The following is a 14,959-nucleotide window of genomic DNA, read 5'->3' as shown; positions in this document are numbered from 1 at the left end:
TGGTATTGATGATTGATGCCTCTTTATTGGTAATGACAATTTCAACTATGGCTTCGTTTGGTACGGCTTTCTTACTGCTGCTTAAAGTAACTTTTTAGAAAGAGCCGTCCCTAACAAAACTTATATTGGCTATAATAGGCGTCTTCTTTGCTATTAGTGGCATGTGAGGGTGATGATCGTCAATGTTAATCGGTGGACAAAGCTTTAAGATTCTTCAAATTCAACATTCTCTCAGCTCAAGTTTCTCTTCTTGTGTGGAAAGAAGGAATATTTATCAGAATTTTGTGAGGTATTTTGGTTACTTTGTCAAAAAATCTAAATACTCAATCACTGAGCTTAGAATGACTCTTGATCATTTGATGGTTTTAAAGCATTTTGAGTACCTTGATAAGGTCATAATTGAGTGATCTAAGCTCTTTAAATTTATCCCATCCAAATTATATCAATCAATATTCTTGTTTTATGAAATCAGAAGATCAAAATATTTCATGACTTGAATTGAACAAGCTTATACATAGTTATTAACAAGTCAGCATTTGGTTAAAACTTCAGCTCCTGTTCTTGTAATCAGAATGGTATGTTCGAATTGAGCACTGGGTTGGCCATCAGCTGTGAGAGTCGTCCAGCCATCATCCCATGTCACACAATCAATGCTTCCCATGGTCAGAATTGGCTCTGCAGAGATGGAACACCAGGTTAAATTACTGGACTTGGATTCAGCAGTGTATTAAATGATATTTGTGACCAATTAACATGGCAAAATAAAGATTATGTGAATACAAAGTTTAGGAAACAAGCAAGAAGATGAGGATCCAACAACAACAACAACATCAAGCATTTAGCCTATTATGTGGGGTCGGTTACATGAATCATTTTTCTTCATTGCGCCCTGTTAAAAGTTGAATTCTTATTTAAATCTAATAAACAAAAGATCATTTCTAATATTTTCAAACTAAGGCTTCATTTGGGACAGCTTTCATACTGCTTCTTAGAACAAATTTTGAGTACAAAAAATTTAAAAATAAAAAATTTTGTACTTAAAAACTGTTTTAAGAAGTAGTAAAAAAGCCATCCCAAACGAAGCCCAATTTTTTTGGGTCTACCTTTAGTTTTCCTACTGTAAGTCAAATCTAATACATCTATTTTTCTAATTGGGTCATCGGACTGGTGATCTCACTTTTGCTGAGGTCAATCTTCTTTATATGGTTCTCTTAAAACCTAGGGTTTCCTACCTTAGTGTAGAAGTCACCTCTAAGATTCTCCTTGGGTATGCTGCCAAATTTTTTAATAATGGTGGAGCAGGGCGTGATGACAACACATAGAATAAGCAAGTAAAACAAATGGTGTTTTAGAATAACTTCCCCATATCGTAATGCGAAAAACAAAAACTCATACCAATAGTAAAAGTTTGGCCTTCAACCATAGAACCAGATTTGTCATTACCTGTTAAACAAAAAACCAAAATCATTCTCATGATTGCAAACAAATAGATTCTTAAAACCAATAAATCATCAAGACAGTAACTATCCTTAAAGGCTTGAAAATTTTACTTGGTTTTAAAAAAGCAGTCAGCAATTACTTCCTTAGCAAATGGGTCTTTTAGAGTTCAGACTAAGGCTTCGTTTGGGACGGCTTTTTTATTGCTTTCTAAAACGGAGTTTTAATACAAATTTTTTTATTTTTGTACTAAAACTCCGTTTTAGAAAGCAATAAAAAAGCCGTCCCAAACGAAGCCTAAGGGTTCGTTTGGGATTGCTTTCTTACTATTTCTCAAAGTAATTTTTTTGTACAAATATTAAAAATTTTGTACTATAAAGCTGCTTTGAGAAGCAGTAAGAAAGCTGTCTAAGGCTTTGTTTGAGATGACTTTTTTACTGCTTCATAAAGTAATTTTTTAGTACAATAATTAAAATTTTTGTACTAGAAAGTTGACTAAAAAACAATATGGAAGCTGTCCAAACGAAGCCTAAGAATATTCGCAAGCAATTTAGCAATCTGAAACCCAAGAAAGTCGTGCCAAAAAGCTGTAATATTCACAGGACGTAATAACAAACCTCAACTGCATTTAAAAAAAAGTATGAATAATGCTTCTACATCATATTTTTACTGGTATAATAGGACATCTAAGAGTATAAAAAAATAAATAAATAAAAATCTAAGAGTATAAAAGATGGTAAGACATTTGTAGTGAATAATAAATAAGCAAGTCTCTAAATGAGATTTTTGCATTTCTCCGTAAATCATGAACCGTATACCCTTTCTTTTTTTTTTTTTTACTTTTAAATTGTGTTGTTGTTCAAGATTCCTACTCGTATAAGCATCTCATTTACTTCACAATAAAAAATACCCATCCATCAAAGTGCATCTCCAACATAAATTCAGAAATCAAAATAAACAACGAAAAGGCCACATAAGGTGCTCCATTATGAGCATTAGCATCTCCATCTTCTTGTAGATTACATCCAACAACTTATCAAACGGATCTGCTCATCTAATTCTAAAAGCTCTCTTATATGCAAGACTACATCCACTATATAAATAGAACCTTACAACGTGTAAAAGAATATTGAATGGCAGAATAAAATAGGGCCCTTAAGGCATTAAAAAAATTTTAAATGATTATAAATGGAGCCCTAAGACATCTAAAAGAACATTGAATGGTTCAATAAAATTTTTTTTATTCTGAGTTCTTGTGAATTATCCAAATACTTTCAATTTTTTGACGACAAATACCAGAGGATGATTCTCCATGTGTTTGCATGAAGCCTAATGTTCTCTTCTGATTGGTATGCATCTGTGAATGGGACTTTTTTCTTCTGATTGGTATGTACAATACGATCTAGATCATATTGTGCTAGGAATTTTTATAAATCAGATAATCAAGTGGTATTAATTAATTGAAAATCAAAATTAAAATTTGCATATAAATAATTGTAGTATATGATGAATATCGTCCTTTACAATTTGTATTTCATTTTTCTAAACCCTTCTAGCATCATCTAATGATAGGTGCAAACCATCTACAAAAGTAACTTTAACATTAAATAGAAGAGAAAACTCACGATTGTGCATGATAATTGGTTCAGAATGAAAGACAGTCCCAACGCCATGGCCAACAAATCGCTCCACCACACCATAGCCATACCTTTCAGCAATCTCGCTGGAATAGTTTATTTAAAAAAAAAAATACAATTAAAAACTGCAGCATTGAAGAAAAAAATCAAGCTATAAGGATAAACTTGGATGATAAGGTTGCAAAAAGTTCAGAAAACTGAATATTTGTGTCTAAGAACAGATTATGCCGCCCAAATGATATGTAGCTGAATTTAAATCAACAATAAAAGTGGATTGGAAACCTCATAAATTTGTTTAGATGTAATTTGAACCATCCTAAACTTATTAATATTGTTTTGAAGACTAAAAAGATGCCATATGAGTGGAGAATGAGTGTGTCAATTCTTACTTTTAAGAATAAAGGTGATGCACATGATTGTGTGAATTATAGAGGAATTAAGTTAATGTTTCATACTTTAAAACTATGGGAGCGAGTTATGGAGCGTAGGTTGTGGCGTGATACTAATGATTCTCAAAATCAATTTGGATTCATGCCGGGTAGGTCTACTATGGAAGCCATACATTTTATTGAGAGGTTTGATGGAGAAATATAGAGAGAATAAGGAGTATCTTTGTGACAACCGGTTCATCCGGCCGGTTCAACTGAACCGGCCAGCATACCCTATTAATATTGCGAACATAATGGGGTTCGCAAAACTGAAGGCTTTCGCGAAATAGAGAGAGGGCGGACGGCAGCTTCGTGAGGGAGAGCAAGGTAGGCTTTGTTTTTCCAATTTTAGCAAATGATTTCCTTCGAGGATAAGAATTAACCATTCCTTTTCATTCTTATCGTTAAGGAAGTGCTAAATTGGGAGAAATTGCAACGAACAAGAGGAACGATCGAGAGGGAAAAAGAAGGAGGTTTGTAAAAAAATTTCTTCCCTTTTTCGTATAAATTATCTTAAGTTATTTCATCTAAACCTAGATACACTTTTCATAGAAGAAAAAGAAAGGAATTGAAGGCAAGGGGAAGGATTTTGGGAAAGGAAGAAAAAATTGGAGATTTCCATTTGTAATTAATTTCTCTATAGAATAATTTTAGTTAAAATTTTTGTGATTAAACTTTTCTTATGAAAGCTATTTTATGAATTTAGGGTTTTATGAAGGGAGAGATCAAGTCGTAAGAGTTGATCCCGCAAGGATCCAACGAGAAAGAAGAAAATTGATTCGAGGTTATACCAAGCATCGAAGGCCTGAAAAGTTCAAAGTAGGTAATTATAATTATGAAATTCAATATTTTGTATTATTCTTTCAATATGATATAATATTTTGTATTATAATATTGCTTTCAAGATTTTATTTTTAAAGATTATCACATGTGAAATGTTAAAAGATTAAATGTCTAAATAATTGTAAATATTATTACAACAGAAAATGAAAGAATCAATTAACATGAATGAAATTATGAATATGAATAAAGGAGATGTTATATGGTACAAGTAAAGATATGTATTAAGGAAATATGCAAACAAAGCAATGACATATGAAATGAATAACAAATGTTCAAAATAAATGGAAAAGAAAGGAAAATGATATGTATGAAAACTACAGGAGTTCACCCCCTTATGGTACTAGCTGGGGACGTCGTACTCATACACGTAAAAAGGAAAAGGTCATGGAAATGAAAAAGGAAATAATTGGAAAAGATTGTACCTTTGGGTATATTGAAATGGTGCTCCTGTACAAACTAAATAGGAAAAGGAAATATAAAAGTTTCAAAATGTTTTAAAAGAAAATGACCGGGGATGTATAAATTACTTAATTAATGAAATAAAGTTAAGAAATGTTATGACACTAGCTTTCCTATAAGTTGAAAAATCAAACCCTAAACTTAAAAAGAACCTTAAGAACACTTGAAGAAGTGATGAAGAGGGGAGGCCGGAAACAAATGTCTCATCGGCGAGAGGCGGCGCCGGCGAGAGGCGGCGCCGGCGAGAGAGGTGGCAGAAACGTGCGGGAGAGCCGAATCGGGAGTCTGTGTGCTTCCTGCGCGGCTTCGATTGACGTCTTTGGTCGGGTAAGTGGGTCTTTGGAAGGGTAAGTGGGTATAAGGAAGAATTTAAGAGGTTTTTTAAGTAAGTGGGCCCCCATATTTGAGGCGTACGCCTCAAAGGAAATTGCACAATAACGCTAGTGAGGCGCGCCTCACTCCACCTAAGGCATACGCCTCATGATGCCTGAGAATTGTGTAGGCTTTGAGGCTATTTTGAAGCAAATTGCGCAAAGGCGCACCTCAGATTGCGCAATTTTAAACTAAGGTAATTTGAACCATTCTAGAAAACATCGTTCTTCTGAAAAAACATAAATGGTTCATAATTGATACATAGAATGTGCTACATCTTTAACTGCAAGAAAAGAACCTAGAAAAATCACAATCAATCTCAAGATTCTAGGTCTCTAAATAAGGTAATTTTCATTATATACCATCTCAGATGGATGCAATAGACTTAGAAACTAGAGAGTAGATGATTATAGTCGTCCTAACTAGCTACCATTGCATCCAAGTAATTCACAAGCTTGTAGTAATAGCTGATTTTTTTTTTATTGGGTCAAGTTAAAGGTTTAATAGTCAAAAGACCTTTCTTGAAAGCATATCAGTTTTGGAAATGTGCTAAAATAAAAGCTCAAATCACAAGCTTGCCTCTAGCTACGTAGATGTTCCTAGGTTTTTACTCCCATCAAAAGCTCGTGAATTTAAAATTATTCACTATGTGCTAATTGGCAGCATATCATGTGGCATAAATTAGATAGTTTATAAAAGTCTCAGTTTTAGCATATAGATTATTTTTGGCCGTTATCAGCCAAGCCACCCTAACTGTCTGCCACAGAAATTAGAGGACATGTCTGACCAATCTGGTCATAAATTTTTACATGACTTCGAACAGAAAACTATAATTTTAACCACTAGCTTGCAAATATTTGCCTAATAATTGTCTACAATGCATCAGATCCAAGTTATCAACCTTTATTAAAGACCGATGCATTGCTTGGTCTTCCTGTCTAAATAAAGCTTTATTTAGGACAGCTTTCTTATCGCTTTTTAAAATATTTTTTTTAGTACAAAAATTTCTTTAAAAAGCAACAAGAAAGCTATCTCAAACGAAGCCTAAGTTTACAATAAAGCATAGGAACTTCAAATGTCAAAGTAAGCTTAGCTCGAAACAACTCAAAACTCAAGCCAAAATTCATTATTCTCAAGTAGTGGATTTGACTAGGATTGAATTAAAAGTTTAAATTTGAAGTTAAGACCGACACATTCAAATGGGACTTATCACCCCTATGTCAAAAAGTGCATTGTCCCAAGAAATAGTATGTTATGAAATGAAAAATTAAATCATGGGTTGAAGTGTCTGTACTGATTGTTCTGCCTGCCTAATGCCCAAACAAAAAATATATATAACATGATGTTCCATTAGGCATTTAATTTTTTTTAAACTATAATTTGAAGAAAAAAAGGGAGTTGGATTCAGATAAACCATCTTAAATTTCCAATGCAAAGTTTTCAAAGTTGATAGTAGGTTTTCAAAGTTGATAGTAGGTTGTTCTCAAATATAGAAAAAAGGAAAATTTTCATCAATCATAACTCTTACAATGTATATGAAATGCTTTTCTATTTCTCTTCTCGGAAATATACATGCAACAATAAATATAATGTATTATTAAATATTATTAGCACAATTTGACAGTTTTACAGCTTTGCTGTCATAGGTTGTAGCAAAAGAGCACAAATCAATTCTCTTTGAGAGAACCAAAGAGAGAGATTTAATCAGCCAAGGAAAAACAAAACTAGCATCACACAAAAATATGATAGAAAACAAATACTATATATATATATATATATATATATATATATATATATATATATATATATATATAAACACACCAAATTTACATAGCATGATCAAGAATGACCAATATCTACAAATGATCCACTCTCTCTGTGAACTATTAAGTACAAAATAAGAGTACCAAACATATAACAAGTCCTATTCACAAAAATTTATTAAGGAGGAGAGTTGGTAAGATCCCACCAAATCTTAAAGGAACCAAAAGAGAGAATAGAAGAATTATTATGCCACAAAATCTCCAAGACATGAAAACAAAGAATCTTCCTCTTTACTTCAATCAATCCCAAAAGCCCTAAATTTCTTACTCGAGAACATTTCGATTGCTTGGTTGATCACTAGGATAGGAAGCCCTAATCCATCTCTCTCTATTGTAACTTAAAAGGATCACCGAAAGAATTTGAGGAGAAGGTCCACTTGTTCACATGTTTAGTTGTCCTCCAATTTCTTGGAAGCTGGCTTGCCCACTCAATAGATTTGCATGTACAACTATTCAAAACACTGAGGAATAGAATTAAAGTTTAAAACAGTTAAAAACAATTAGAGAGACATGGTTGAATAGTTCATTCCAATATTTGTATAGTATTTTATACAATCTTAGAAGAGCTTCTAATAGGAAACATAGTAAATTAAAGAATAATAATTGTAATAGTTCACAGATTAATGAATAGGCAAAATAATAATTATAGAATAATTATTATAGTACACTGATTGATGAGTAGGCAGTAGAAATCGACAAATTAATGAGGTGACAATGGAATAAGAAGAAAAAAGAGCAAAAATCTTGGTGAGTGTGGATTCCAGTTGGTGGAAATTATGCAAGCATTTTACACTCACCCTCGAATAAATGAATGGATGTCATCTATTCCCAGCTTGCCTGATAATTTTTAAAAGATTGCCCAGGATAATCCTTTGGTGAGTATATCTCCAATTTGCACTCTAAAATGATATGCACAAGTATATACTATAGGCACTTTGTAGGAGCTCCTAGAAGCTTTTTTGTTTTTGTGTCATGTAAATTACTAAATCAAAAAGAACCTAAGACCAAAAGTATGCAAGTATTATTATTGTTATCCATGGAAGAGAAATGTTTTCTTGTTATTTGAGTATTTCATTACAACATTTGTATAGTATTTATGCAATGCTAAAAGAATTTCTAGTGAGAAATATAGTAAATCAAGGAATAATAATTACAGTAGCCTATAAATTGATGAGTAGACAAAACAATAATTACAAAGGTCCACAGATTGATGAGTAGGCAAGAAGACCCCATGGATTAATGAGGTGGCGGTTAAAATGAAAGGAAAGCGAGTGTGATGGGGACATCAGCAGCGATTTCGACACATGTACCTCCAGGAGATGCCGGAGATCGACGGCCACGATCATGATATATATTTTTATCATTTTATGAAGTAATTTATTTTTATTTTATGTTTTTTCCGTTTTTGCCCTTATGGGTATTTGGTAGCTATTGTAGCCCAAGGGGCATTTTAGTATTTTACTTTCTTTGTCATTTTGAGGCCTATTTATATGGCCATGTTCTCATGTAATAGTTAGTTTTTTATGAATGAAAATTTGCTACTTATGTTCTCTTTGTGAGTTCACCCTCGATCTCTTAGTGAGTTCGTAGGAGAAACTAGATCTCTTTGTGAGTTCTAGGTTTTCTTGTCTTTCGTTTTTCTTTAGTTATCTTGATCAATTCGTGTTGTGGTGATTTGGATTGAAGCCACTAGTGGGAGATTGGATTTTCATGCTTTGGATCCCGAGAATTTCCCCCTCACTCTCCCCTCCCTTGCTCTTGCCGCCGCCCCCTCCCTGGATTGCCCAGGTCGCCGGCGTGCAGCCCCACCTGCCGGCCAGCAGCCACCGGCCAGCCCTTCCCCAGCCCGCCGGTTTCCTCCCTCCCTTGCAGCCGCCTCCTTCCCTTCCACCTCTCTACCCGCCGGTCCTTCCTCTTGGAGTTTGAATTTGAAATTCAAATTCTCCAAGAGCCATTACTCACTTGCCAAAATTAAATCCTGAATTTATTCAATAATCTTAATTGGATTTCAATTCCAATTTGAAATTCAAATAGCTGCCTCATTGTTTAATCATAAATTAGGCAACTTTCCCTCTTGGTTAAAATCTGAATTTATTTCAGCTTTTATTCAAATCCCTTAATTAATCAAGTGGGCCCCACCTCATCAAAACCGAAACCCCCCTCTCTCCTTGCTCTATGGTAGCCACCCATACCCATTACTCCTCCCCTTAATTAGGAGCTTAATTCATGGCTTCAAATAAGGCCTCATTAATTCCTAATTTCCCTCCTAAGCCTAAATTTCAAATTTCAAAATTTTGAAATTACAAAGTCCAAATTAAAATTTGGAAATCTGAAATTAATTTCAGATTTCCCAACCTAGTTCTTGCTTAGCCCACCCGTTCCTTTCCCTATTGTTCACCCAGTTAATTCCCATCAAAAGTGCCAATGAAAAATTCCCAAACGCCTCATGCAGCCACCAAATTCCTGCACACGAGTTCCACATTCCAGCTGTCCTAGATATCCAATTTGCTGGTCTTCCCCTTCTCAGCTTGCTACCAAGAAGAATAAACCCAGTTTCCTCACCGTTCTGTGGCCTGAAGTCACCCCGGGTGCTGTCCCGAAGCCCTCCAAGGGTTGTTACAGGTTTTCTTCCATTACCAATGCTGTACAATGAATTGGAGAGATCACCATTGCAGCCCACTGTCCGCTAGTATAAAATTCAGCAAGCATAATTGTCCGGAATGACGTCGTAGCGGCTGTCCAACAGTTCCGCAGGTTTCCTTGCACCACACCCTCACCCCGAGAGGCCCCAACCGCTGTCCAAAATTCCATACTCCGGCCACCTATCCAAGAACGACGATCCAAGGTTCTTTCTTCCTCGGAGCGACCTCAATTCTAATGTGAAGACTCTTCTTCCGCTAAAGCCTAGACTATTTGAGCGTATGGGCTCCAAAGGTGAAAGTTCTTATTATTAATCATGGATTCTTGTTTATTGTCGTAGCATACAATTATTCTTTGCGTTTTCTTGAATAGTTTGGTTAATCGATTTCGCTCTTCTTTGCCTAAGCAAGTTAAAAACCAAGAATTCTAAGGATCAATCTTTTACCACAAGTGACAATTTTATTTGGGATTATTTTGTTTAAATTGCTCTCTTTAATTTCTTAAAGTAACTCCATCGCATGTACGTTTCACATCAGAGTGTAGGTCCAATTGGTAGAAATTATGCAAACATTTTCCAATGATGATTATAAAAATGTCCATCAACATTTAATATAATCTCTACATAGGCCTATGTTAATGCTATAATAAATCTAATGTAATAGAAATCCATAGTACAAGCGATGAAGCAGAATAACAGCATAAATATTTTAAAAAGGAGGTATTCAACATGGAGTATGTCAGAATATAAATAATTTAGCTCACAGGTACATAAATCGTATATATATATATATATATATATATTATATATATATATATATATATATATATATATGTGTGTGGATTTTCTTCAATTATCTCATATATACACCACAAAGAGCTACAAACAAAAAATTTCCATGGACAGAGAATAACTATTTGATAACAATGTTACGGCTAAAGTTAAATTTTGCATCCAAAAGAAACAATATCTGACCATAGATTACAGTTGCAGGCATCTGAATAGATACAGAAAAACTTTCTGCGTGGAATTGTCATTATATTGCTTCAGAAGGTCAAATACCTTATTCTCTTTCCAATCTTTTTAAAGTTAGCACCATCTTTGCAAACAGCAATAGCCCTTTCCAAGCATTCTTCTGTCACCTAGACAAAAAACTAAAAAGGAAATTAATAGCTAAGCTATATTTTAACTTTTTGGCTGCAAATTCAAGAAAAAAAATAAAGAAGATTGACCTATAAATTAGTTGAGAAAGCAGAACATGCAAACATCTTAGGATGACCACCTTTAAAATATTCAAGCACTATCAATTCATGAATACTCTTAAGACAAAAATTCACTACATGATGACAAAATGGACAAGTTCATGAACTAAACAATAAGTATGTCATCATAATAAACCAAACATATGCTTTTCATGGCATAGCTAGATCATACATATGAGAAAAATAAAAGTTACGCGACTTCAAGCAAATGTACCAAGCACTTAGGATGACACTAGTGAAAATGCCAAACCAGTAAAAATGATTGGCCATTCATCTATTTAGTTTCATGATGATTTATAATTCATTCCTAGACATGATTTTATTTCTATCATATCGGGCTGAAAGGATAAAAAACCACTAGCCCCTCATGTCTGAAGGATGATAGATAACTGCCACACCCTCTCAATCCTCTCATTTCATAATACCAGAACAAATTAGTTATCTCATATAAAACAAATCAAGATTATTATTGTTGTTCACCGGAACATTCGCGGCTGCAGAGCGATAGAGAGTTTAACATTTTTGTTTTGAATAAAGAGATAATGGACAACACTATTAGATTTTAATTCCAAGAAAATAGTAACTGAGTGGAGGAGGAGGGGCTCAAAATACAAGAAAGATAGAAGTAGAGGTACAATAGGAGAAAACCCTGTTCATACATTTTCAATGACTTCAGCAACATGCTGTATCCATATGTAGTTCAAAGCTTGGACAAGCCACAATTAAGTTACTTAAACAACAAAGAACTTGGTCACAACAAATACACAAGTAAACTACACGTTTAATTGAACAGTTTAGGAACATAACAAAAAAACATGGCATGATAAGCACGTATTCTAAGAAGCCTCACAAAGATGCCAGAAAAATACCTTCACGAGCCGCTTAGTTGGTTCATTAACTTTTCCACACAGAAATGTCTTTGAAGTGTCCCCATGATAACCCTAATATGCAAATTCCTCAGAGAACTACATCAAGAACAGAACAGAGTAGATAAAAAACATGCTATAGAAAAAATAAATTCAGAAAGGTACAGGCATTCAGCATCCTTCATTCAAAGTAATGAAGATAAAACCACACCAGACTCTTTTTATCAGATAAAGTGCAGCTGATCTGTCATGGACTCTCAGTTAAGCTACTTCATTTTTTAACATCTCTGAATTATTTAAACCAGAACGCTCAGTAGCATTTTTCATAGCGTTTAATTTCCTAGCTGTTCCGCCAAACCCTAAAATTTCTGTACGTCAATCATGTTCTATCATTCATATATATATAAATACAAATTCAGTTAGATGGTAGATACAGCAAAGTAAAATTTGTGATGTGGTATTCAATGGTAGAAGCAGGTGCAAAAAGCCAAGAACGAATACCAAAACGCTTGTAGCGTAAACTTTACTATTGAGAATGTAAAAACTGTGTTACCCTCTTCCCGGAGAAGAGATACATGAAATACTGTCAAGAGATATCACTCTTGCTGAAATTAGTGAGCCAATAAAAAAGGCTTCTATGTACTAAACTATCCAAAAACGGGAAAGACAAGTAGTGGGATGACCACGCTATAACAGAATGTGGCATCAAATCTAAAAGACTAAGATAACTACTAAATGTAAAAGAAATAACTGTAAGCATAAATGACTAAGCCAAAGCATAAATGACTAAGCCAATCAACTGTGATGCACCGCATCATTCTCCCCCATCAACTGGGGAGTCCGACTCCGATGAAGAAATATTGGTCCGTGCATCATCAGGCGGATGGTAAGGGGAGAGATCGGTGACGTTGAAAGTAGTAGAAGTGTTGAAATGAGTTGGTAAGTCCACGACATAAGCATTTGGATTGATTTGCTTAAGGATAGGAAAAGGCCCAGTCTTCCGCGGGCTCAATTTGGAGTAAGTTCCCGGAGCGACGCGTTCACGTCGGAGTCGAACCATTACTAAATCCCCGAGTTTGTAGAGCTGCTCCCGGCGGTGTTCGTCGGCCTTCTGTTTGTACTTGTTATTGGACTCCAAAAGCTTAGCACGAACTTCCTGTAACATGGAAGAAAATTGGTTAGCAAAAGAGGAGGCGGGCTTGCTGGAGCACTTCGGCAGCACGGCGATGTCGATGGTGTGATTTGGTTGCTTGGTGTACACGATGCTGAAAGGTGATCTTCCACTCGATCGGTTGGTCATGCTGTTATAAGCAAATTCCGCTTGGCCGAGGATTTCATCCCATAACTTAGGATGCTCTTGGACAATGCATCGTAGCATGTTGCCAAGGGTTCGGTTCACCACTTCCGTTTGACCGTCAGTTTGTGGGTGGTAAGCGGAACTAAGTTGAATTGAAGAGTGCAGCCTCTTCCATAATTCTTTCCAGAAATGACTTATAAATTTGACGTCGCGGTCAGATGTAAGACTTCGTGGTACTCTGTGCAGCCTCACAATTTCAGCAAAGAAGATTCGTGCAATATTAAGTGCATCGAATGTCTTCTTACAGGGGACAAAATGAGCCATTTTCGAGAATCTGTCAACGACAACCATTATAGAATCATGACCCCGTTTGGTTCGAGGCAGTCCCAAGACAAAGTCGAGGCTTAAATCCTCCCAGATGGTGTCCTGCACAGTTAACGGAAGGTACAATCCATTATGTCCTCCCCGCTTTTGTAACTTTGACAAATCGGGCATCTTTCAACAAACCGCATGCCGTCTCTTCGCAAATGGGGCCAGAAAAAACGCGACTGCAATTGTGCCAAGGTGTTTGACCTCCCCACATGAGCGGCTAGCCCACCGCAGTGAACTTCTTTGATCAGCTGAGGCCTCCATGAGGAGTCTGGAATGCAAAGTTGGTTCAACCTGAAGAGGAATCCATGCCTTATGGAAAATTCCTTGCTCGCTTCCTGTGTGAGAAATTCCTTGTTTGTCTCTTGGTTCAAGCTTTGAACCCAAATTTGTCCGAAATCTTGATCAGTGGCATACAACTCTTTTAAACACTCGAGGCCCGTGATTTCCATCTGCAGTTGAGTGAGAAGTGCATGTCTCCGACTGAGAGCGTCCGCCACCTTATTTTGCGAGCCCGATTTATGTTGAAGGACAAAAGAAAATCGTTGCAGAAATAAAATCCATCTTGCATGCATGCGGTTGATATGCTTTTGATTGTTGATGAATTGTAGTGATCGATGGTCACTACATAAGATAAAATCTTGATGCAGTAGATATGGCTCCCATTGCTTTAGTGCTCGGACAACGGCGTAGAGTTCTTGTTCGTACACACTCCATTTCTGTCGCGACGGACATAGCTTCTGTCACGACCCAACCCGACCGGGACGGATCCCGCTTGCATCGGGTCGTGATCCAAACTCAAACTGACTGAACTGATTCCAGGATCTGGTTTTGGAATTTGTTTCAGAACTTTCTTCCAAACATTTACACACAGAAACAGACACACACAGAGCTACTATAAACATCAAAATACAGCGGAACAGATCATCTATCTTTTTCTTCCTAAAAAAGAATCATATACAAATACAGCTCATGGCTTTCAGACAGAAAGAAAAACAGAACAGAAAAACCATGACTGTACAAAAGATCAAAAGTACAAAATACCTATAAAAGATCAGACTCTGAACTCCTACTCCAAGACTTCCTTCCCTTTCCCAGAACCTGAAAACCATGCAGAAAACAAGGATGAGCTACAACAGCTCAACAAGACATAACACCTCCAATCATAATCCTCATAATCCACATCAAACACATCAGACAAAATCCATACAGAAATCAGATCAACAGAATCGTATATCGAATCAGAACAGAACAGAAATCACAGAAATTATAATAAGAACAGAATCATACAGATTAGATCAAATCAGAACAGAACAAAATCATATCAGAATCAGATCAAATCAGAACAGAACAGAATCATACAGATCAGATCAAATCATAACAGAACAGAATCGTACAGATCAGATCAAATCAGAACAGAACAGAATCGTATCAGAATCAGATCAAATCAGAACAGAACGGAATCGTACAGATCAGATCAAATCAGAACAAAACAGAATCGTACAGATCAGATCAAATCATATCAATT

General features: G+C 35.6%; 1 protein-coding gene across 1 annotated transcript; it reads right to left on the bottom strand.

The window, feature by feature from the left end:
* Window positions 1-399: 399 nt before the first annotated feature.
* Window positions 400-12,092, bottom strand: LOC110115914 (methionine aminopeptidase 1B, chloroplastic). Its single transcript, XM_020849322.2, has 6 exons — window positions 12,036-12,092; window positions 11,769-11,840; window positions 10,700-10,779; window positions 3,063-3,160; window positions 1,396-1,443; window positions 400-675 (listed from the first exon to the last, which is right to left on the bottom strand). The coding sequence occupies exons 1-6, from the start codon at window positions 12,090-12,092 to the stop codon at window positions 530-532; spliced, it is 501 nt and encodes a 166-aa protein (XP_020704981.1). The 3' UTR covers window positions 400-529.
* Window positions 12,093-14,959: the final 2,867 nt, after the last annotated feature.

Source organism: Dendrobium catenatum, unplaced genomic scaffold (genome assembly GCF_001605985.2).
Source record: "Dendrobium catenatum unplaced genomic scaffold, ASM160598v2 fragScaff_scaffold_1221, whole genome shotgun sequence".
In the NCBI taxonomy this organism is placed as follows: Eukaryota; Viridiplantae; Streptophyta; class Magnoliopsida; order Asparagales; family Orchidaceae; genus Dendrobium; species Dendrobium catenatum.
Note: the sequence above shows the minus strand (reverse complement) of the source record. Positions and strands in the feature narration are given on the sequence as shown.

What these genes read in the sequence shown, in the direction of transcription:
- LOC110115914 (XM_020849322.2), bottom strand. Translation starts at nt 12,092, where the DNA reads ATGAAAAATGCTACTGAGCGTTCTGGTTTAAATAATTCAGAGATGTTA. An exon ending in CAACTAAGCGGCTCGTGAAG is followed by an intron (nt 10,780 to 11,768) that starts GTATTTTTCTGG and finishes TTTTTTGTCTAG; the next exon opens with GTGACAGAAGAATGCTTGGA. An exon ending in AAGATTGGAAAGAGAATAAG is followed by an intron (nt 3,161 to 10,699) that starts GTATTTGACCTT and finishes AAACTATTCCAG; the next exon opens with CGAGATTGCTGAAAGGTATG.